Raw genomic sequence first — 23,476 nt, 5'->3', positions numbered from 1 at the left:
GCACCTGAAATACTTGTGTGCTTACTATTTCATAACTTAGCTATCTAGAATTCCTGTAATAATTATAAACTTTACTCAAAGATAATAATGGAGTTATTGTGCTTCCACTGTAAATTGCAGGAGAATTTTAATCACTGTTTAACATTAATGTCTATGGCCATTCCATCACTTTTGTTTTGAGCAGAGAAGTATTTTAAAAGGTAATGAATACAACAGCAACAGGTGAAAATTCTCCAAGGCTCTATCTAAAGATTCAGATGTGTGTTCTGAAAGTGATTCTCTCCTCTGGTCCCTTAATTGTTGGAGCTGTAAACTCCACCATGGCTCCTTTATGGCTGATGAACTGAAATCTTCTGTCTGTTTTTGATACTATGTTGATCCCACCTTGGCTGGAAGTCAAGTTACAGGAAGGACATATTGCACAGATCTTTTTGCTGTGGACACGCAGCTTTACTAACTCTTATAGCAGCTGTACAAAGCCAGGGCAGGGTAAAACAGGAATATCTCAATACAACAAGCATTGAAATCCATTGTAAAAGATAAAAGAGTGTGATATTTAATTGTGACAGCAAAGAGACAGAGAGAGTTCATAGGAAGAGCACATGCTACTTTACACTGTAGGCATAGTTAGTAAGTAATTCTCCTACTGCCAAAAATTTTCCCCATACTGCTACACAAGTAAAAATAAATATAATCCTAGACCTAAGCACATTTATCCTTTCCCTATTTAGATTAAAATATTACACTTTATCAAAGACTCTTTTTAAGTGTTCATTGAATACTGAGCACAAATTCACCTGAATCAAACCCACTAGGCTGGAAGGAGCTGCCCAACAGTACATCCCAGTATTAGTGGAGATGTCACTAATATAAGCAGAGCTTCATATGGTATATTTGTTCTGTAAGAAACCATGAGTTTCTGATGGGGTGGTGCAGACATTGAACTGTCAATAACTGAATTATAATTCTAAAAAAAGGACTTGTTTTTACTGTCATGAAAAAACCTGAAAACAATAAAGCTTCTTTATTTCATTGCTTGAGACATCCATACCCTTTACCTAAAAAACAACAGTTTTTCTAGAAATTATCATTACAATCTGCATCCTCATGGGGTAAATTATTGTAATTTCTAATACTTTTTAATATTTAAAAGAGAATAATTATTTATATCTTCCACAAGTAGAAGTGTATGGTATTATTTAATTTTCAATTATTAAGCCTTATCAACTGGTTGAGATAGAAACTGAGAAATGGAGTTGTATGTACTGAGACTCATAATACAGACAACTGTAGCACTCCCAAATTCATGCCATCAACAATGGATAGCTAATTTCCTTTAGCTTCAATGATTCTTATTAAAATTTATTATAATAGCTGGCTTTTTAAAATCGAAAGGTTGCTTCACAGTACACTTCCAATATCAATTATCTTAGTGTGACACTTCTGAAAAGCCAAAGTTCAGCAGCTTCAATTATTTATTAAAAACAGGTGTGTACACACAAATATGTTATTAAGGCAGAAAAGAAAATGACACTGAGGGAATTGTATTAGATTTTTCTGATTTTCAGCTAAGGATTTTCTCATAAAATAAAACAAGAGAGAACTATCACAACCAATCATAAACTCCTAATTTTCTAACAATTCCCTAATTTATTTTCAGTGTTGCATATAAATAGATGCATTTTAAGAGAAGGCAGAAACAAAAGTTTTTGCAAGGGTTGGAAAAATTAAATAAGGTGCTTGAAGAATAGCATAAAATTGATCACATAGAATAAAGCTAATGAACCTTGGCAGCCCTGTCTGGGTAATCCCTCTTTTTTTTCTGCTTCACTTTTTCATTGTTATTCAGTTTAGGGCTACTAGTAAAAAACAAAACAAAACAAAACAAAACAAACAAAAAAAAAAACCAAAAAACTGTAAGTCTAGTAATTTTATAGTACCTGAATTCTCACAGTCTTCTGTGAGTTGCTTTCCTTTTGTTCCAGTGGCCTGCTTCTGTATTCATCTTCTGGTCTAAGCAGCAAAATCATTTGCTTCCTAGTTGTACAGGAGATGGCTGTTCTCTCATGACAAGGCTATTTTCAGTGCTGGTTAATTAGCAAGCACATGGTTGCAGAGCTGTCCATCTTGCCCTTTACCACATAAACCTGGCATTTTTATGCAGCACATGAGGCAAACTTAATATTAGGACAAGTCTTGCAGTGGTAATCAAGTTTTTATAGCTGATTTTTTTTTTTTTAATGGTAATAATTCTTTTCTGAAGTTCCACCTATCTATTCATTAAGTGATGAAGTGTCAGGGCACAGAGGGGAGTAATCTTTTATGTTGTCTAAGAATAATTTAACTCTTAATTCAGAAGCTGGAAAAGCATAAATACAGTGCATCAGTGTTTTTTTTACCTCTTCTATGATCTGTGCTGTTAGGTATGTGTAATAGAAGCCTTGCAGCTTTTCAATTTATACCCTAGACAGCAAAATCAGTGACTGAGAAGTCTATAACACCAGCCTTTGCACAGAAGAATCCTAGAGTATGCAAAGTGTGAAAACAATACAGGAAGCTACAAAAAATGCAGAGGTCTGAGTGCCTATTCTAAAATTATTCTAGGACACTATTCATCACACTTATATAAACATCACACATTATCTTATATAAAATTTGTGCAAATCATATCAAAGTGAATAATAACCAAAATCCTGTATTTTGTTCCATAAATGTGAGTAAAAATATCCAAAACACTGCTTAAAAAAGTTTCAAATATTATGCTACTTCTTTTGAGAAAATGAACTTCATAAATTTACTTATGTGATTAATATGATGAAGATTGCATAGTATATAATGAATTCTACATGTATTTGTTAATGTACTGAATATCAATAAGTTTCATTTTATACATTAGAGAAATATTACCACATTTTATCAAATAATTTTAAGATATTTCAAATACACATGTTAAGGTAGATTTTGAAGAAATAGTTCTCATTTTAAAATGTCTCAAGACAGAAGGTTTATAGTAACTACTTCTTCTTCCCTGTCAATCCCCAAATAAGTTTTGAGTGGGCCAGTTTTAGGTAGATTTAGCAAACAGGAAAAGGCTCAAAAAGAACTTGACATTCTAAAAAGTGTCTAAAAATGATATAAATTTGGAAACCGGAAAACTGGGAGATAGAAGATAACTGTGGACACAGATACATCCTAAGATACAATAGCCTGGGAGGAAGGTAGACAGAATGTAACAGCTACACACCCTATCTGAAGGCATCTGGGCCAGGCAATCTGGACATATCTAGTTGCAGACTAATGACAAAATGTTTTATCTGCAGGGGTGTCACAGATAGATTCAGGAAGGAACAGATGTTATTTCCATGGAACACAGATCTGAGTGATTAAAGGACAAAAGTCAGTAGGAAACCAGGCACTGTCATTAGCTCTACAGCTGATACAACAGCTAGTAAGAACACTCAGTAGCATATTCAGTAGAATGCTTAAGACACCTTCCTAGGTGTCTGAGTAGAAACCATTTAACAGCCTGTCATAGGTGATGTGTGTCATAGATGATGTGACAGATAATCACAGCATTTCTACTTATGTGGCTGCCACAGAAGGACACATGAGGTTTCCTCAAACTGAGAGGCATTCCTACAGTTCTCATTTGAAGACCTCATCGGACAACAGAAAAGACTCAAAGAAGCACAAAGGGCTTTGTTGTCCCTTGCAAGATTTACTAAACAACAATACTCATACTCCTGTTACCTACAGCTCAACTGACTCCATGGTGCAGATCCTGCTACAGAATTGATGACTGGTCACTAAATTTAATTTCTCTTCAAGGAAGAAACATGAAGATCTCCAGCTCTTAAAATTGCACAAAATACTGAGACCTGGCTTCATTGGAGACTGTCTGCCATGAGTAACTTGTGCTTCACATTTAGATACACTGGGAGTCACAATACAGATAACTGCTGTGCTCACAAATCACTGCAGCAAACAATAATCAGCTAACTTCCTTCAGGCATGTCATAAAGGCATTCTTGCCACAGGACAGGTGGGCAACCCTTTTCAATATATTCTTCTTGTTCTTAACAGAGAAAGAATACTTGCATAATAATAAGTAAATTAAACTTTTTTTTATCTTGGAAACAAAAATATTTAGAATTGTTTTCTTGGTGACTGCAAGACTAATTATGTTCAATTATGTTTAAATTTGAAAGGCTTTCCTAGGCACTAAGGTTTCCTTTTACAAAGGATAGCAAAGTCAATAGCATTAGTAGTCAATGGCAAAAAGGTAGAATCAGTCAAAGTATATGTACTATGAACATTCTGCCCCTTTCCAGTATAAATTTGTTATGAACTGCTGAAAAATACAAGTGTGTGTATATATACATTTTTTTTTCTTTCTAATACAACTGCTTTAGGAACACTAAAATGATTGGTATTCTATTTCATTGTATTTAACAATGTTCCTGACATCCTAATAGCTGATGTACTTTTCTGTTCTTGGTGGAGTATTTTAACTATTCAAAGAGTAGCTGTACTACATTAATATCATGAAGGATGACTTCCAGCTTCTAGAAGAAGTTCTGGATCTTCTGATCAATATCCTGAACAAGAACAAATGTGTATTTCTCTCAAACTATTCCCTGACACTTTTTTAGTCTTCTACAGACTCTAAACTGAATTTACTGCTGATCTTCAGAATAAGTTTTGTTGTCTATGTTGAGAAAAGTGACTGATTTTACATGAGGCCTTAACTTGCTTTTTCATCATTTGCTAAAAATTTCTGAAAATTTTCCTGGCTTTGGGGAAGATTTGCCATCTTTTGTAATAAGAATTGTATGAAAAAAAGGACTTAGGCAAGCATTGGTTGGAATTTTTCAATCTTACATCAATTATTGTCCATTTAAGAGACAAGCAGCAGTTGCCAGTTTAATCGTTTTATGAGACTGCATTTATCATTCATGTTAAAATGGCCCTGGGTAGGTTCTTTTTATCCATTATAAATCAAAATAAATAATGAATAATGATAAGTAATTGCAACTAATGAATCAGACATGGCATTCTTTATTCCCACTACATCAACTCTACTCCTGTGCACTGCTTAGAAGAGGCAGAACTATCTTCACATATAGCAAAAAAAAGCAAAGAAGGCAAAACTGTTATTTCAATATGCTTTTGCAGCAATACGGTATTTGGCACATAAAAAAAAAAACAAACTTGGAATTAATGTGGATGCTTTAAAAACAAAGTAAGAGAACAGTTCTGTTTTTCTTGTTGCAGAATTCTGAGGTGGACTTTTATCATGAGTGAATAGTTTTTAACATAGATATTAGTGTGTGGGCTACAGTATGAGAAATAGTACTAGGGTGTACACTGCTTAAAATTTTTCATAGCATTTACAAAACCCTTAATTCCATAAAAGTAGATTTGTGGATCCTTGACAGATATTCTTAAATATGTTTAATGCTTACAAAATCAGTCTTGCAATAAATTAACACTTTTTCGATTGACAGTTTAGGCTAATATATATCCCATATGGTGGTGAATGAAGTTTAAAAACTATGGAGCACTCTCACTGTTGAAAGTAGCAAAGGAATTCTAATGACAGAAAGAGAAGAAGATAAAAATAAGCACAAGAAGAAAAAAATAAGTAGTTGATATGCAAGTGCTTTTCATTTCTTTATAAAACTTCTAGGTCACCCAAAATACAGTATGTAAAAGACCTTAATTAAAGGAGCATATGAATATTAGAGAAGCATTTTACTCATCTTCATTAAAGTGTAATATCCAAATATATTTGATACAGTAGGAATCTAAGTAATAGACGTATCAATTCTTCATGCAATGTAAATTGAGCCATGATCACACTGTTTGGCAGATAAATATTCTATTTTATAATAAATTTTGAAAACAAAAAAACTTAACAGACAAATTAGGAAAAAAAATTAGAATTAAAAAAAGTTAAGAACATATTTCAATTGATTTTATCTGAAACTAATTTTTTTTTTGTCAAAAACTTGAGAAATAATGATTTTTTAGAAAAAAGTATTTTGATATGATAAATGGGAATAGCCCTTTTCAAGACATATAGTTTTTATGTTTTCATTTTTTCAAATCCTGTGAAACCAATTTTCTAAATTCAATATGAATTGTTTACCTCAATAAAATGGAGCACCACACCTCTTTGGAAAGTGGAATGTCAGAAATTTACTTCTCCTATAAAATATGCCAGAAGGAGCTTTATGAAAGTATTCATGCTGATATTGGAGGAACAGTTGAGTGATAAGAATGTCTCCATTATAGCCTTAGTCATAATGCAGTACTATTATGAAGGGAAAATATAAATTAATTAATTTGACATTTTCAAGTAACACAAGAAAATAGCTGATGTTTGATTTGAAAGAAAACAGAAATAAGAACAATTATTTGAATTGTACTTTTAATTAAAAATTGTATGCAGATTTTTTCCTACATTTCATCCATGATTTATCAGAGACCCTTTGCACAACAATGAAGAGCTATCCAGCAAGGAACTAAAGGCTTGCTTGAACAAAATCAATTGCATCCTCCAAATATCCACTGGTTTTGCCATGATTATTTTCCCAAGACACTGCATAGATCACTGCTGGGTTGATCACTATGCACTCCATTCAAGCATAAACTCTATTAGACTTGTCTTCATTCAATTTTCAAAGCACTACCTATGCAATTCCTTTCCTATGTATTGTTTTCATTTGTCACAGTTTCTATCCCTGACCAAATTATTAAACCAGTATTGGTAATAGATGTATTTTCAAACATACAAAGTCTTCATAATTGTCTCTAATGTCTAACAGAACCTTACTGTAAGCATTCACAAAGATTTCTCTTTAACCTTATTTAAGTTATACCTTGAAACAGTGGTGCCAGACAGTGAATGAGTTGCTGGAAGTCTGGTAATGCCACCCCTCCATCTAAGCAAGTCCACCTTGTTTCACCCTTGCCCACTGGCTGCACCAACCTGCCATCTCTTGTCTTCTAAACCTATCAGAGTGACATTTTCATGCCATGTTGATATACTACCTGGTGCAATGGGATTCTGATGCATGAGTGAAAATATAAGTTTGATCAAGTACTGACAGAACATTCATAAAAAAAATATATGTAAATAAAAAGTTATGTGGTTTTGAGTTAAGCTTCTGTTTTCTAATTAAAGCAAAATGTTCAGCACTGCAGAGCGAATGGAAGCAAGTCTGGCTGTAAAATGTCACTGTTCTCTGGGGACTGTGGGCTTAACATAAAGTGTGGTTATACTCTGTATAGAACTGGGAAGAGAGAGGAATTTTTCTCAGGTAGGGCTTACAGAACTCATTATCATCAGACCCACAGAAAATGCAGAGAACTTAACCAATGGTGCATTAATATGCTTTCCTTGCCTCAAGAATTGCTAATCTGTACCCACAAGAGCCCACTGGCACCAAATTGAATGTGTTCATTCCATTGCCACTGTGGAAAGGAATTTCCTTAGTACAGGAGGGAAAAATTACCACAGTCATTCTGACACAGAGGTACGCTAAGTTTGCATGAGGATCTGTCCTTCAAAATTGGAAGAGAAACAAAATATTTATCCATCCTACTTTATCAAAAGGAGTTACTTAGAAGGAAATGTGTAAAATTTCCTTTGTTGTAGGTGGGCAAGACACAGATGTTGCCAGTACCTTGTTTAGAGTCTCTGCTCTCATAAGTCAGTATTAATAAGCACAAGTAGTAGAACTGAAAGAATATTCCCGAAGTAATTAATTTATACTGGCTAGAAAATTAGACAGAAGCACTGAGTCTTTCATTGTCCCTGATGAAGAAATCTCTTGCAACAGGAATGAAATTATGAAAGCATAACAAACAAAAGGCATGCATCTGAGATGACATCTGCATTTACAGGAGAGAAGACAGAGTTCCCAATTCATAGATTTTATATATATACATATGAATTACTTACTTGTTATATTTACAAAACATTATCTGAATACATCTTCTTTTTTGGTCTGTAGTAGGAAACAGTAGAGGTGCCCTTGTAAATCAGACCTGAACTCTTAAGCCAGGGAACTTGACATGCAATGGAAAACACAGAAGCTAATATGATTCTAATTCTTTTTCACCATGATAACTTGCAAGTGTTTTTTGAAACCAAGAAAAGTGTGCTAGAAAAAAAAAGTAAAAAAACAAAAAGAAAATGCAAAACCATGTCACAGTCTTCCATAGTCTTCTCTCAACTAATAAAAACTCAAGGTACAGGACACAAACAATTTTTTGGTGAGCTATAAAAAGATTTTAAAAGCAGCAATTTTCCATACCCTACAGACAAACCAGTTATTTATCACAGTCTAATGAATACCTTAAATGACAGTGGCTTGTTATATGAAGGTACTTAAAGAAGCACATTTGCTATTTCAGCTGGAAAAAGTTCATGATAAATACCTCAGGTCAGGTCAGTTTTGCATTTACTCTCTATTTACCAGTTCAAAAGAAGAAAAAAATCATTAATTACTAACATTTATTTTTCCTTTTTAGTACACGGGTCCATCAAGAAAATACTTATGACTGGTCCATGCAAGTATTGGCATTGATTCAGAGAAACTATTTCAGTAAAAATCAAAGCTTTGAGCAGTTATTGATTGCTCATGAGTCTACATCATTACTGGTGCTGACAACTTAGATATATTTCTGACACCTTAGGTATTCTTACCTAATTTACAAAGCTATTCAATAATCCTGCATTAAAATACTAAAATACATTTACATACAAAAAAAGGTATAACTGCTTTGCCCTCTTATTTTGATGATAGTTCTGGAAAGAAGAATCCAACAATTCAATAGTCTTAAATTATTTATATAATTATAATTCTTCAGGAGGTCATCATCAATCTTAATAATGCTCTTACTATACAGATGAATTGTTTTATGGAGCATCCATGTAAGCAAATAACTCACTGCTGTAATGATAAAGCCTCATCTAAGCTAAACAAAATCAAAAACTACACATGATAGAATAGATAGAATATATCAGTCCTTCTCTTTAAATGCTTGAATTTTCCCTTGTAGCAAAATTGCTGAAGAGGAAACAACATATGAAATGTCAAATTGACCTGGGACAGATAATATTACTGGATTTTAGCCATCAAATATTTCCTTTTATCTTAATTGGCTATTAGTCTCTATGAACAGAAAATGCTCAGGAGAAAATAAAGCTTTTATCTTTGTTTTTCTCTTGCAGATTTGGTCATAAAGAGTGCACAAGCCCCAGTAAAACTTCACATAACCTACACCAGGTTCTTTGTGGAGTATGAGACTTTGAGGATTTGTTCTTCTTCTGAACACCAAGGATCAGAATACAAAGAACAGCAAGGCTAGCTAAGACAATTTCTTGTGCTACCCATGTGAGCTGCATATTTTCACTTCCAAGTAATTATCTTTTATAACTAGCAGTTAGTGCAAGTAAAGAAGCTCAAATCAAATGATGGTTATAGCATCTAATCAAATGCCCAGATGGTTAGTAAACAATATACCACTGTGATTAAACAGGACCTAGGAATGAGTGTGTCCATTTCAGGCTTTTTGTAAAATAACTCTAAAAATTTATTCCAGCTACGGTTAATAGCTACCTATGGAAAGTTAAAGTCAACGGAAATTATTACTTTAAACTGAATAAACAGTAAATGAACTCCCGTTTACTCAGAATCTATGTCATGCAAATTTAATAATGAGGAAGTCTTGAACCACTGCTGTGTTGTTCAAGTTTTATGTTTCTGTCACCACATAAAATTACACCATTGTAAAACTAGAAATTATTAAGCTTCTAGCACTTGAATTTCTCTAACAAACAGTATGAGGCTATGCATTTTAGTAGAGTTTTGGAGCTTCTCTAATACAGAATCAAGTGAAAGCTCAACCAGAACATTTAAACTAATACACCGGCATGCGATGACAGACAAAAAAACCCTGATGGAATAGAAATTGCACATTTCTGCTAGCTGAAGGCATTACAGATATGGCAAATGTCTAAAAGCTCTGACCAGTAAGTCTTGAACATAGTATGAGCTAGACATCATTATAAATCAACTAATAGAAGTAATTTCAATTCCAAAATCCTTATTAAAAAAAAAAAAAAAAGACAGAATAACAAAATCACCACTACTGTCTTAAGTTGCTGCAAGTTAGCTGATACTTTTGGATCAACCTAAAACCAGCAAAATCAAAGAAAAACCTTTAATTTTTCTGACAATTGCAAATTGCTCTATCATATTATGTGGTATTTTTAATTTAAAGCCATAAAGAGCTCATTTCTTCCCTTTAATTTTTAAATAATAGCTTTGCTTGTGAAAGAATACATTATAACTGCAAATGTGCCTATTTGAATAATTACAGATACTGTATTCCATTGTTTAGTTACAACAGAGATGAATGCAGGCAGCATAGAAACAGACACTAAACAACACCCAACACCTCCCCCCACTTAGTTTTACAAAGCTTATCTTTTCTGACATTTCTTACCAGGTCAAAATAAGCCTAACATAAAATCCAGCATATATTTTTTTGGGGAAGTAAAGATTAGGTTCTGTATCGTTTGTATTTTGGCTTTGGAACATGCTTCCTCTTGAACCTCTTAGAGAATATTTAATTCTGTCAAAATAATATTAACCATTTCATGATACATTTGGGTACTAGAAAAAGAGTTCTAAGGAAGATTTGGCTGGATGGAAATGGTGATAATAAACACACCATGTTAGTAAAAAATGTAATGAAACTAATGTCTGCTACTTTCATATTGCTGTTTTGATTAGATTTTATGGTGCTTGCATGCTACTTAATCCTGACAGTATATGATTCAATATAATCTCAATTCTCTAAGGTACTTAATACATGTACTAGGTTCCTCTGAAATCAACCACTTGTGCCTGAAAACTGGGCTTGTTCTTAACAACTTGCTGAATAGCAGTCTCATTTACTTTTCATTAAAGTTGATGGAAGGGTTCCCACTCAATTCTGACAATATCCAAGTCTTAAACCCCACATCTTGTTGTGCATTATGCATCTGTATCCCACTGTTATTGGTCAGGCATAATATGATGTCATTGCACCTTTATCTATTTCTCACACACTGGAGAGCTGGCAAGGCAGTTGCATTTTGTCCCTAACCTGTCTCTTCTCCATTGTCCCACCACCCTCTGCCAGGTCCCACAGTGGGTGATCTGACTGCACCAGTGGAAGGTATCAACTGACTACAATCGCCTTGATATTAAAGGTGCTTCAGTATTTAAATTTATTCCCCTGCTCATCCAAATGAAATGTTAAAGACAGCATCAGCTGCCTCTTTGGCCTTTGCAAAACTTAAGGAAAATTGGAGCCTTCCAGGTAAGTAGTGAGGTAGAACCAGTAGGGTGACAGAGGAGCACAAACAAACCAGTAACAAGTTCTAAGGGTGCAGCAGAACTCCTGCCCAGGCTCAAATGCAATTCAATAAATGTATTTTTGATTTTATAATTTCCCCCTAAAGAAAAGCCCTGCATTATAAAGTACTTTGGAGACTTTAAGACCAATTTTTTAAATAAAGGAAGTTACAAGGTCCCATCACATCACTAACAGTCTGTTGCAGTGATAGTTTCAGATCAGAACTAGTGAAATAACTTGCACCTTTCCATTAAGAACTACCCCTTCTGTCAGAAAAAAAAAAAAAGAGTGTGGTGGTTAATTTGCTGTGTGCCTCACCCTAACAGGAAGCATTATGTCATTCACCCTCTTTTCAAATACAGGAACTAGGAAGTAACAAATGAAAGCTAAAAAGTAGCAAGCCAAGGGAAAATTCTGATGAAATGTGTAGTTAGTCCATGGAAATACTTTTTCAGAAGTAAATACATGATAAATAGTTAGATAAATAAAAAGGAAGACTATACAAGTTAAAGAGAGAAATGACTGTCAGATCTAGTAAATAGAAAGGCAGTCTCTTAAACATATGTCTTGGTTTGGAAAGACAGGTGTCTGCTGAAGAAGGCAGGAGCCTTCCCTGAAATGGAAAAAATGTAGATGCCTTCCCTCTGAATTTTTATAAATTTGAAATTAAGGGAGGCTCTCAGGCAAAAATATGGGAGCAGAAATAACAGTTCTTTATTAGGGAAGAAAATAAAAAGATAAAATAAACACTGCAGTGAACAAAAACAACACTGACAGAGACAGAATACAACCTGACACCCTATTAGGGTGTTGGCAGCAGTCCAATTGGGAATTATAGCTGCAGTCCCCCTGGAGTGTCAGGTGTGGTTCTCTTGGAGCAGCGATCCTGTAGAAAAGGGTGTAGTCTTCCTGCAGTGGAAGAAGCAGCTGTTCCTCTGGGAAATCCAGTGCAGAAAAAGCCATGCTGGTGTTCCAGAAACTCAAGATTATATCTAGGTAGAAATGCTTGGCTCCTCCCTCTGGGCGGAGCATCTCACAATAGGATGTTACATTTCTTATCAGTCATGCAGTGAAATTCAGTAGCCCATTATCAGTCATGTCTCCCCTGAGAGGATTGGTTGTGGAAGACAGAAGGAAAACTGCTCCCTTAACAGAAGACAACTGCCATACAGATGGCAAATGGAATACATCTTGCCTTTCAATCTGGGATAGTATAATGGCTGATATTATTCTGAAGAATTGTTTTGACTTGCTTCTTCTGACTCTGTCCATTTACATTTGATAACCACTAGAGTCTAATAAGTTAAAGTACCTCTTTTCTAATCTTGATTCCATAGAAGTAATCAAAAAACATGACACTCAACTGAATTCAGGGAGGCAGGATGACCTTCCAAACTGTCTATGTTATATCTAGTATTAGAGCATGAACAAAATTGAGACCTTATTTTCCTGAGTACTGAAGTAACATGAGAAATTGTTCCTGTAAGGGGCCACAGACCACCAGAGTTTCTGTTCTTGTGTAGCAGCCCACATCAACAGTTGCAGAATCCAATAAGCAAAGGGCAAGTTTATAAAGCTTTGATTTCAAATTCTGAAATAACACTGAATAAAGAAGGGATCATAAAATCTATTAATTAAACACACTTCAAATATTTCTGACTGCTCTTCAGTCTCTCATCAATAGATTGGATAATTAATTACAAGTATCTTAAAAGCTTCACTATGATTTTGAATATTTTGGTTGTCTTTATATTTCAGGTGAATAATATTTTTATTTTCCCAGCCAATTTTTAAAGAAAAAGAAGTGCTAAAACAACAGCATTTTTTAAATGACCTTTTAATTTTGTGAAATATTTGAGAGCTTCTTTTTGAATTAAAAATAATGTGAGTTGAAGAAGATTCAAAAATGGGAAGTCAGACAGTCCTTTTATTGTATATTGAGTTGTATTTTCTTTGGCTGTAGAACCTTTTTCTTGCTTTCTGTATTGCTTCTTGTCTCTATTTTCAGTTATCTGTATCACTGATATACAGCAAGTGAACTAGAGCAAAACTCCATTTGATAGGAAGCAAGGCAAGAATTTGTAGGAATACCTGTCTCAAAGCTTAAGTTACAGCGTCTGAAAAGTGCTTTAACATAGTCAGCCCTAATGCCATTAAAAATGTTACATTCAAAACACTGCACAGTGTACTTTTATTAAAAAGTTGTAACACTGGTTAATTCCAGAAACCTGTCTCAGAGAGCATAATAAGATGCCTTATGGAAAGTAATGAACAGCTATAGAATAATCTGCCTATTGGGAATGTTTCTTCTTAACTCTTAAGCCTGAAGGCATATTGCTTGCAAAATCTTTATTTGATATAATACAAAGTCAAAAGAAGTATGTAAATGTCTAATTCATTTACAAACTGTATTAAGATCTTGGCCTCAATTTTACTGGGCCTGTGAAAATGAGATTTACACATAGATTGTGCTTACAAAATTTGTATTTTAGTAAAGTATATTTTTGTTCTTTAGTTTATTTTAGTTATCCATTCCTTTTATACCATAACAAATTTAGGTATGAGAGAGTACTTTATCTTCCTTGTGGGTATCTATATTATATAATTCATTTTCTTTAATCCTTTCTAAATAAAAATAAAACCTTGAATCTTTGTATAGAAGTCTTTATATTCAGTCTCCCTTCAATAACCAACTTAGTGGCCTTTCTCATATAAACCAGCCTTCTCTGATGGAGTAACTACATCAGTAGACAAGGGAAGGGCAAAAACATCTTTCTGAATTGGAGAGAAATCGGATCAGCTGATGGACTGTTAGATGGATAAGAAATCAATTGGATGGCTGCATCCAGAGAGCAGTGGTCAATGGCTCAGAGTCACAATGGACATCAGTGACTAGTGGTGTCCCTCAGGGGTCTGTACTGGGACCACTGTTATTTACTATCTTCATTACTAACATAAATGATGGGATAAAGTGCACTCAGCAAACTTGCAGATGACAACAATAAGAGTGTTGCCACTGACACACCTGAAGGATCAGGTATCCTCCAGAAGCACCTGGGCAAGGCTGAGAAGTGGGCTCATGGGAATCTCATGTGGTTTAACTAGACCAGTGGCAGTGTTGCACCTGATTTAGGGCAATCCCAGTATCAACACAGGCTGGGGACGAACAGATGAAGAGCAGCAATTCCCAGAAGCACTTGGGGATGTTGGTGGAGGTGGATGAGAGCCTGGACATGAGCTGGCAACATGTGCTTGCAGCTCAGAAAACCAACCATACCCCAGGCTGCATCAAAAGGGGAATGACCAGCAGGTTGAACAAGGTGATTCTTCTCTTCTGCTCTGCTCTGGTGACTGGTGAGATCACACCTGGAGTATTTCATTCAGTTTTAGGGTCCCAGAACATGAAGGACATTGATGTGTTTGAGAGAGTACAGAGGAGGGCTACCAAGATGATTAGAGGTATGGAGCACCTCCCATATGAGGAATGGCTGAAAGAATTGAAATTGTTCAACCTGGGAAAGAGAAGGCTTCAGTGTGACCTAACTGTGGTCCTACAGTACCTGAAGGAAGCCTACAAGAAAGATGGAGAGAGACTATTTCCAACAGACAAGAGAGAATAGATTCAAATTGAGAGTAGAAGTTTAGATTAGGTATTAAAAAAAAAAAAAAAATTACTGTGAGGCACTGGAACAGATTGCCCAGAGAAGTTGTGCAGGCTCATCCCTAGAAGTGTTCAAAGCCAGACTGGATGCAGCTCTGAGCAAGTTGGTCTAGTGGAAGGCATCCATACCTATGGTATGGGGATTGGAACTAGATGGTCTTTAATGCCCCTTCCAACCCAAGACATTCTATGATTCTATTATATACCTACTCCCTTTTCTAAGGTATCTTCTTTGACCAGAACTTATTTGTCTTATTCTACCTGAGTTATAATTGATTCATGTGTAACATAGCACTATTATCTGTCTGTTTAAACACCCTGTTTGCTTTTTCACTTCCTGCTGAAGTCATTGAACAATCTTTGACAACATCAAGTCTTCACTGCTTAGGTATAGCTAGATCAAATTATGCCTCTCAATGAGCCCTAACTTTCACTTGTCAACTATGATGATGTAAACACTGAGATAATCACTCAACTGGCGCTGACAGGCCTCTCCATACTCTTTTCCAGCCACCACTGGTTTGCAATTTTATAAAACTGGTCCTATCTTTTTCTAGTCAGTCACATCTGAGAGAGCCAAGGAGATGCAGTTAGAGCACTGACACTTTTGGCTGATTATAGCTCACCTGCTGTAAAAGGGCTTCAGGAGACATCTTTGTCAAAACATTCATGCCATAAAAGAGGTCCTACTGTCTGTGCTCTCCTGTAGAAGAATTCTGGTTCACTGAAACTGCTTAGTGGAGATTATTCAGTTTTTGCCAATTTACTGGAACACCAATGTTTTCCAATTCCAACTGCCAGCTTTCAATACTCAACTGAATATCTTGATCTTCCAGGTCTTACACTGTACTGTAGGCAGGAAAGAAGACAAGAGTTGTTCTTTTCAGTAGGCAGAAAAGAAGACAAGAGCTGAGACACTAAGAGCTGTCTCAAAAGCTCTAAATTATCCCATAGCCTAGGTAAAATCCAAGGATGAGTTTTGGTGAATGCAGAAGCTCTGGATTCTGAACAATCTCAATACTTCAAGCCTGGGTGGAAGCCACCACTTTTGCATTTTCTGTGTCTTGTGATTCTGAAATGTGTAATTCTGCTTTCAGGCATCCAGAATTTATTTATTCTAATATTTCATTAGATATAATGAACTCTATTTTTAAAACCCAAATTCTTTACTGTACATTTCTACTTCAACTTTACAAGTAAATTGAATATTTCTGATGAAAACAGAGCTTCCTATACATTTTATCTCATAATCTTGTCATACATTTTGACAGGACTGAGAAAACTGTGCTCAAATACATAACCAGTACAACTGCTACACCTGCATATCTTTTGATAAAAGTTTATATGCTCAAAAAGAGACTTCCTATTCCTTGTTAAAAATTAATTTCTGTATCAAATAAATACTTTTATTCTATGTCTTAGATAAAGATAAGAAAATTTTGGACAGAAAAATTTCCCACCAGAAAATATATATGATTGTAAAAAACTACATAAAAAGGTATAATGTCAATAATGAAACTTATTACACCAGTGTAAACTTTCATATCAAATTTCCTTTCGGGAATGGAACATCTGTTTTTAAGTTCACAGTAAGCTTCTTGTTTCAGCACATTCCTATGTTACAGCAAAATATATTTTTAAAGGTTAATTATGTTTTGAATTTTTTATTACAATTTTAGTTTCAATTTTCTGCCTTTGAAGCTTGCCAGTTTAGACTTTGCAGAATACTATGCAAAACTGAAATTTTAGTTTGTTACAATTCTAGTCAGAGTTGATTTTCAGGTTCTTCAGTACCTGTTTCAAGAGGAGACTGCAGTTACTGCAAACAATCTTATCTTCTAAGCATCAAAACATGGTATTGCTATTATACATTTTTACAAGCCGTATTGGCTGGGAGTTCTCGTACACTGGGAATAAAAATGGGTGGAAATACTGATTGCTAACCTTTCTCTGACTTAGATGAAAAGCCTTCATGCATTTCTGGTAGGCTCTGCAATAAATGGCAGTTATGACTACTTGGCAAAAGACGGGATTGCAATGTTTTCAAAATAAGGGCAGGATGTGCCCTTCCTCTGGCAAAAGCACCTCCAGCAGCAGCCATTTAAAATTTTTTGTCCAGCTCTGAATTAATTTTTGCAACATTGGTGCCCAAACTTTCTTCTGCATCATCTTCACAAATTAAGCTCTTTCTAAGTCTACTGCACTTAGAAAAGGCAGGCTAACACCCTGGAGACATGTGCACACACACACAGATAAGAGCAACTTTCAGTTTTCTGTCTTTGACACTATTTCAAACTGCAGAGAGCTGCTGTTCTGCTGCAAGCCAATCTATATTCAAATCTTGTGTGAGCTTTTAGTGTGGCTTTTAAAATCATTTAGCACTTTGTGTGAATCACTTTTTGGGCAAAATCCACAGATAAAAATGGCAATAGCATTGAATCTACACTTACCTTGACAATTTACAGCTCTTTTTTTTTAACTTGTACATGTCAAAGGGGGGAATAATAATAATAACCTGAAAACTAGAGACTTCAGAATGTCTAGAAAAGGTCATCTGACATACACAATGTTATCTCCAGTGTCAGGACAAAACCTTAACAGCCAAAACACTAAGAAAGCAAACTTAGTTCATTACGAAACTTAATACAAAATGCACTGAAAGTTAGCCTCAAATAATTTATAACAGTATTAACACTTGTGGTGAAACTGCTGTTATAATCATGCTCGACTAGTAAGATTCAAGCCTGGATTAAGCCCCAGGGGTCTACTAAAACTAAAGCTTGAATAGGAAAAAATCCAGTTTGTTACTGAAACAGAATGTAATCACCCAATTAGAATCAGTGTAATAAACGCTTGTGCAGAAATATACACAGATTTATGCACACATTGAGTTTTATGAAACAAAATTCTCATCAAAGGACATTAAAGTAGTTGCAAGGTTGAGTACTCAAATATAAGGCAATTCCAGGGGCTGTATTTTCCATAGACCCTTCTGCATATGAACATGATTATGTCTTTGACTGCAGGCTGTTTTTTTTCCACATAATCTCCACTTTATTTGGGACTCCTGATGGACAGTACACACCTGAATAAGTAATAATTCAATGTTTTCCTTTCTTTTTGATTTTCAACACATGTTCTCCATTCATTACCAACAGCACACTATTCACATCCTGCTCTGAAAGCATAGTTTTTAATTTATTCTTAGAGTTATTAATTTTCTCATAGCTATGTTCCTGCTGCTTTTTTCCACATGAGATTTAAAAAAAAACTCATTAATTTATTTTCACAGTAGCCTTTACACTACTGGCAGCTACAATTTTAGCACAGAGAGATCAATGTCAAGGCTTCCTTTCTTTTCTGGAGGTCAGGATGAGATACTTATAACTTGATTTTCAAGGTCTCAGCACATACAACATTTCATACATTTAAGCCCATTTTCCACATCTGCAAATCTGTATTATAGATTAGGAATCTTAAAATGAGGAACATACAATCATATCTAAGAAAAATCTGCTTTCATCTCTTGTCAGGCATAAGATAGGAACTTGGTGTTAGTGACAGTTTAGAATACAATTTCTCAGAGTGAGTGACATCTCCTCCTATCCTGAAGTGAACCCCATTTTTTTTGCATTCCTTTGCCTACTTAGCCTAGGCTTTCCAACTTTTGCAACAAGTGATGCAGAAGTCAGTTAAAAATATATATACTTTGGTTTCATTACCCAGTATGCATGAATTCCCGGAGTAGGCCCATCCTTCTCTTTGCCCAAAGTGTGAACAAGAAAAAACCTAACTGGTGTGTTAGAATGGGAGGACACTGACATTGCAGAAGCATCTAGAGCATTCTAATTTATAAATTATAAGCTCTGCTTTCTCACTTTAGTTGTAGTCTTTTTTCTGCAACTGATTTCTCAGTTGTCTAGTTTGATTTTAAAAGCAGAGTGCAAAACAATACCCCATTACCCGATATTTAACTCAAATTTTTGTTCCAGTATCAGCTATTTGGGGAACTTTTAGATCTCTCACATAGTTTTCTGGTTAAGGCAGCAGAGCAAGTAGCAGCAGTAGTGGACAGATGACTGCTGGTCACCAGCAACTGAAACATCAGTCCAGAATCTGCTGGAGATTTATAGAAAAATTTACAGCTACCAGAACAACTGTGTTCAGTCTCTGTAGGCCATCTCAAGGCACTGACCATCTAGGGAACAAACCCTTCTGCCTGATCTTCACAGGCCTGATATTTCCTTCCCTTCTTTTTAGAACCAGCTCTTCTGTCAGCCCATGACTTGGACAGGTGTGCTGTTCACTGGATCAAGAATGTCTGAGCGGCCAGGCCCAGAGAGAGGTGGTGAATGGTGAAGACACTTCATGTTTGCTCAGTAGTGGTATCCCCCAGGGATCTGTGTGGGGCAGAGCTGTTCAATACCTTTACTGACAATCTGGATGAGAGGACTGAGTGAAGCCTTAGTAAACTTGCAGACTACACCAAGCTGGGTGAGGGTGTTGGTCTGCTGAAGAGTAGGGAAGCTCTGCAGAGGGACATGGACAGGCTGGTTTGACAGGCTGAGACCAACAGCATGATACTCAACAAGACCAAGTGATGGGGTCTGCACCTTGAGCTCAATAACCCCCTTCAGTGCTACAGCCTGGGTGTGGAGTTGTTGGAAATCAGCCCAGAGAAAAAGGACCTGGGGATGTTGGTTGGCAGCGGCTGAATTCTCTATAACTACCTGCAAGGAGGCTGTAGGTAGGGGTCAAGTTCAATTGACTTGTTATGAGATCTTCTTTGAGGTAAGGTCTAAAACTGCCAGGTATCTAGTTGTAAATGTTTACTGGTCATAGATTTAATACAGTAAAAACTGATTGTGTAAACACAATTCAATGATGTAAGTTTGGATTTGGGCATACCTGTAAAGTGTTACAATCTGGAAGTTCAAGCTAAATTTTGCAACTATATCTAAAATTTAGTGATATCATGCATCACATGGGCCTCTTACTGTTCAAGAACTAGTATGATATTAAGGTAATCCTGTTGTTAAAATAATCTGTGAGTGGAGAGAAGCAATATATATATATTTAGGGAATAAAGCACACCACAGTAAATTACTTTCTACAGTACATTAATTAATTTATACTGCTAAGACCAAAATCATATCCTTCAGTTCCATTGTATCACACATTAAAAAAGTAATAAATCTCTACTTGAGCCACAAGACATTATACTAAAAAAATATTTCTACTGCTTTCAAGGAGCATATCCCCTAGCCACTAAAAAATAAATAGGACATGAATTTCTCATGACCTGTAACTCAACAGGCCAAAAACTGCCACTGCCCTAAAAAAGGTTGCAACTGAGTTTATTGTAAGTCTAAATTAATCCTTCCTAAAAATACATTCTTCTTTCAGCAGTAAATTAAATTCAGGACCTAAGTAAATTTTTGTACAAGACTTGAAATGACTTGAAGAGGTTTCTGAAACATTATTTTATACTTTACTGCAGAGTAGCAAGTAGGTAGAGAAAAAGAGTAAATAGAATAAATTTAAAAGGAAGGTTAACTGATTTGTCTATACAAAATGCAGATATCAAATTATGTTAAAAAACATTTATTAAAACAAATATATTAAATACGGTTAACAGTTATAGAATGTGTTAAACACTAGAGATCTGAACTTATATTTGGCAATAATTAAAATAATTCCTTCCTTTCATCTGCTCAGGGATTTGGTAGTGTAACCATCCCTGCAGGTATTTAAAAAATATTTAGACATGCCATTTGGGGACATGGTTTAGTGGTGAAGTTGTCAGCGTCAGGTTAACAGTTGAACTTGATGATCTTACAGGTCTTGTCTAACCTAAAGGCTACTATGATCTCCAAAGATAAAGTATTAAGTTCACAAACTCAAATCATCAATATGAAGTACAGGTCACCAAAGTGGTTATCTAGTACATATCCACAAGAGAATGCTCTGGTGGAACAAAGTATACCAAGAGGTTGCCATCTTCTACCATTTTCACTGAGAAATGTGCCGACTATCAATATTTCACAGCTATTTGCTAACATAAGGGGTTTGAGATAGCATGTGCTTTGCTTAGCCCTCCTGCTCTCTTTCTCACTTTTTGTTCCAGCATTCTTCTCTGGGACCCTAACTTTGGAATCCTCCTACTGCCATTCTCTCTACCAGAGGCACAGATGTAAACTTAGATTCTTCCTAATCTGAATTCATTATTTCAAAACAAGTTTATAACCACAATCTGGTATATTCTGCAATATCCTAGTAAAGTTGTTTCCTGATGTATGCAGACTGAAAGCTTGCAGAGAACACTAAGGGACACGAATCCCAGTGTTTCAGTTCCTGTGCCCCCAGAACTTCCACACATGACAAGAGTTGCAGTTGTAGGGAGTGCACAGCTGTTGCAGATTTTTGTGAAGGTGCTTTCAACACCGATTGAAATGGCAAAGAATCCGATATAAGCAAATTCACATTTCTGAAAACTTGAGTGCTTGTTCCTCTAGTCTTGGCCCATGAACAGAACACCAGCTTCTCAATCTCCCTCTCTCCTCTCACAACCTCTGTCTTCATATAGACAGTGGGCATCAATCTCTTTCCTCTGCTCCTTTTTTCCCCTTTTATCCAAGTTACTCCATTGGAGGATTGTGGAGCTACCCAGAGTAGATGAGGGTATGGGAAGTAATACAAACATAAAGGAGACAGGGTTCTTGATCTTTCCATTTGAGTCAGGCCACCAGGTTGTCCAGCTTTGTGTAGTAATAAAATTAATTATGTAGAATTCTTAACAGGTCTTACATATTGACTTTCTAAATCTTTCTTTGAAGTTTGTGTCTGCAGTGGTCACTATGACAAAGGCTTTGGGAAGAACTAAATTTTGGGAAGAAATAAATTTAAAATATGTGTTTCTGAACATACATTATATATACAAGAGTAGATATGCATTATAATCCTACCCATACATTCATATATGTGCAGATTTCTTCCTTCTCTTACTCAGGCTTTGAACTCAGCTGTTCTGTTGTACTAGCTCACCTTTTAGGGGCAAAAGAAGTCAGAATCACAAAGATAAAAATTAATCCTAAACAAACCAGATTATTCATCATAAATTGCATACCCTTATGTGGTCTGATCACTTGTTTCTTGAGATTAAAAGTCTCCAAGTGATTTTAAACACTGATCCTCCACATAACACCAGGATGAACAAACCAGCAGCTTCAGATGTTTTATTCTAATGGAGATGTGTATCTCATTAATAAAATCCTGTGAAGCTTCTCAAGGCATTTCTGCCTTGGCACTTCTAATAGCAAGGAAAGCAATAATTCCCAATCTATACTTCTTTAAAGCAGTTAAAGGTCATGAATAAATTACTGAAAACTTCAGCATGGAAAGAAAATGGACTGGTGCTAAAATGAAAACATAAAAATGTATTATAATTAAAATCCTCATCACACAGAAACATTTCTTTACGATATTTAACATTTTGATACCAAGGAGGCCAAGGTTATAATGGCATAGCAAATCATGACCTTTACTTGTCTCTGTGAACAATAAATAAGCAGGCAAAATGCAAAACACTGCTTTCTGCATTTATCTATATTAGCCATTTCATTAGTATAGCTTTCTCTTATGTCTTCAAATTCTTTGTATTCCCATAAATCTGCAAGCACTTAATAAAGTTAATAAATAATAAACTTAATAAATAAGAAAGCACTTAATAAAATGTCCAAAGTCAAAGTATCTTCAATAGGTGGGAATTAAAAAGGCAAAATTATAATAATAAGTAAATTTTAAAAATCTCCCAAATGGCTTCACATTCATTATCAAGTGTATTTAAAAGAACACTTTGGGTAGCCATTTTTATTTGAATTACTGTGATTTATTTGTTCCAGAAATAGAGTGTAGTTTTCGTCAGGGAACCTCCCTGAAACACCCCAGTTACCATTCAGCATCTGTTGGCCTCTGCACCCATCAATCCCAGGGAACTTCAGCAATTAAAAAGATTGAACATGAAGGTTCTAGAATTTGTGAGGCTTTTTCTCACAGCTTTGTGACAAGCTATGTCTTCCTTACAGAGCAAGAATTCTATCTGGCGTAATAATACAGCACTGTTTTGTGTTTCTACAACAAGAATTTTTAGAATTTCTTTCTCTTACAACTTAACGTAGGCCTGTGAAAATCTCAAACCATCTGGAAACTGACATCTAATTTCAGTTAGACATTACAACACTAAAGGAAGACAAAAGATATTTGGCTGCTATAATTATAGTGAAAGAAAAAAAAATATAAAAAGGTGTAATAGCAGAGAATGAAGAGCAGAGAAAAATGAGATTCTCACTACAACAAGAAAACCCAGCCTGACTCATTGAGTTTCAATGCTGAGCAGAG

General features: G+C 35.3%; 1 protein-coding gene across 6 annotated transcripts in view; it reads right to left on the bottom strand.

The window, feature by feature from the left end:
* The window catches only part of NKAIN2 (sodium/potassium transporting ATPase interacting 2), a 511,342-nt gene that overhangs the window by 322,632 nt on the left and 165,234 nt on the right, over positions 1–23,476 (bottom strand). The window contains exon 1 of one of the 6 annotated variants that reach the window (XR_014954251.1): positions 15,706–23,476. This exon is cut by the window's right edge and continues 24,032 nt beyond it. The exons of 2 other annotated variants lie outside the window; for them this stretch is intronic. Coding sequence is in view for 1 of the 4 variants with exons in the window: in XM_085576520.1 (XP_085432646.1) it covers positions 1,941–2,030 (90 nt within the window). In the remaining 3 variants the exon portion in view is untranslated. Of the gene's footprint in view, positions 1–1,940; positions 15,664–15,705 lie in introns of those variants that run through there. 3 more of the 6 variants (XR_014954249.1, XR_014954252.1, XM_085576520.1) reach the window with 3 other exon arrangements.

The sequence above is a fragment of the Lonchura striata genome, chromosome 3 (assembly GCF_050655825.1).
Source record: "Lonchura striata isolate lonStrDom1 chromosome 3, ASM5065582v1, whole genome shotgun sequence".
Classification (NCBI taxonomy): Eukaryota; Metazoa; Chordata; class Aves; order Passeriformes; family Estrildidae; genus Lonchura; species Lonchura striata.
The sequence above is the reverse complement of the archived record's forward strand: the minus strand, read 5'-3'. Positions and strand labels throughout refer to the sequence as shown.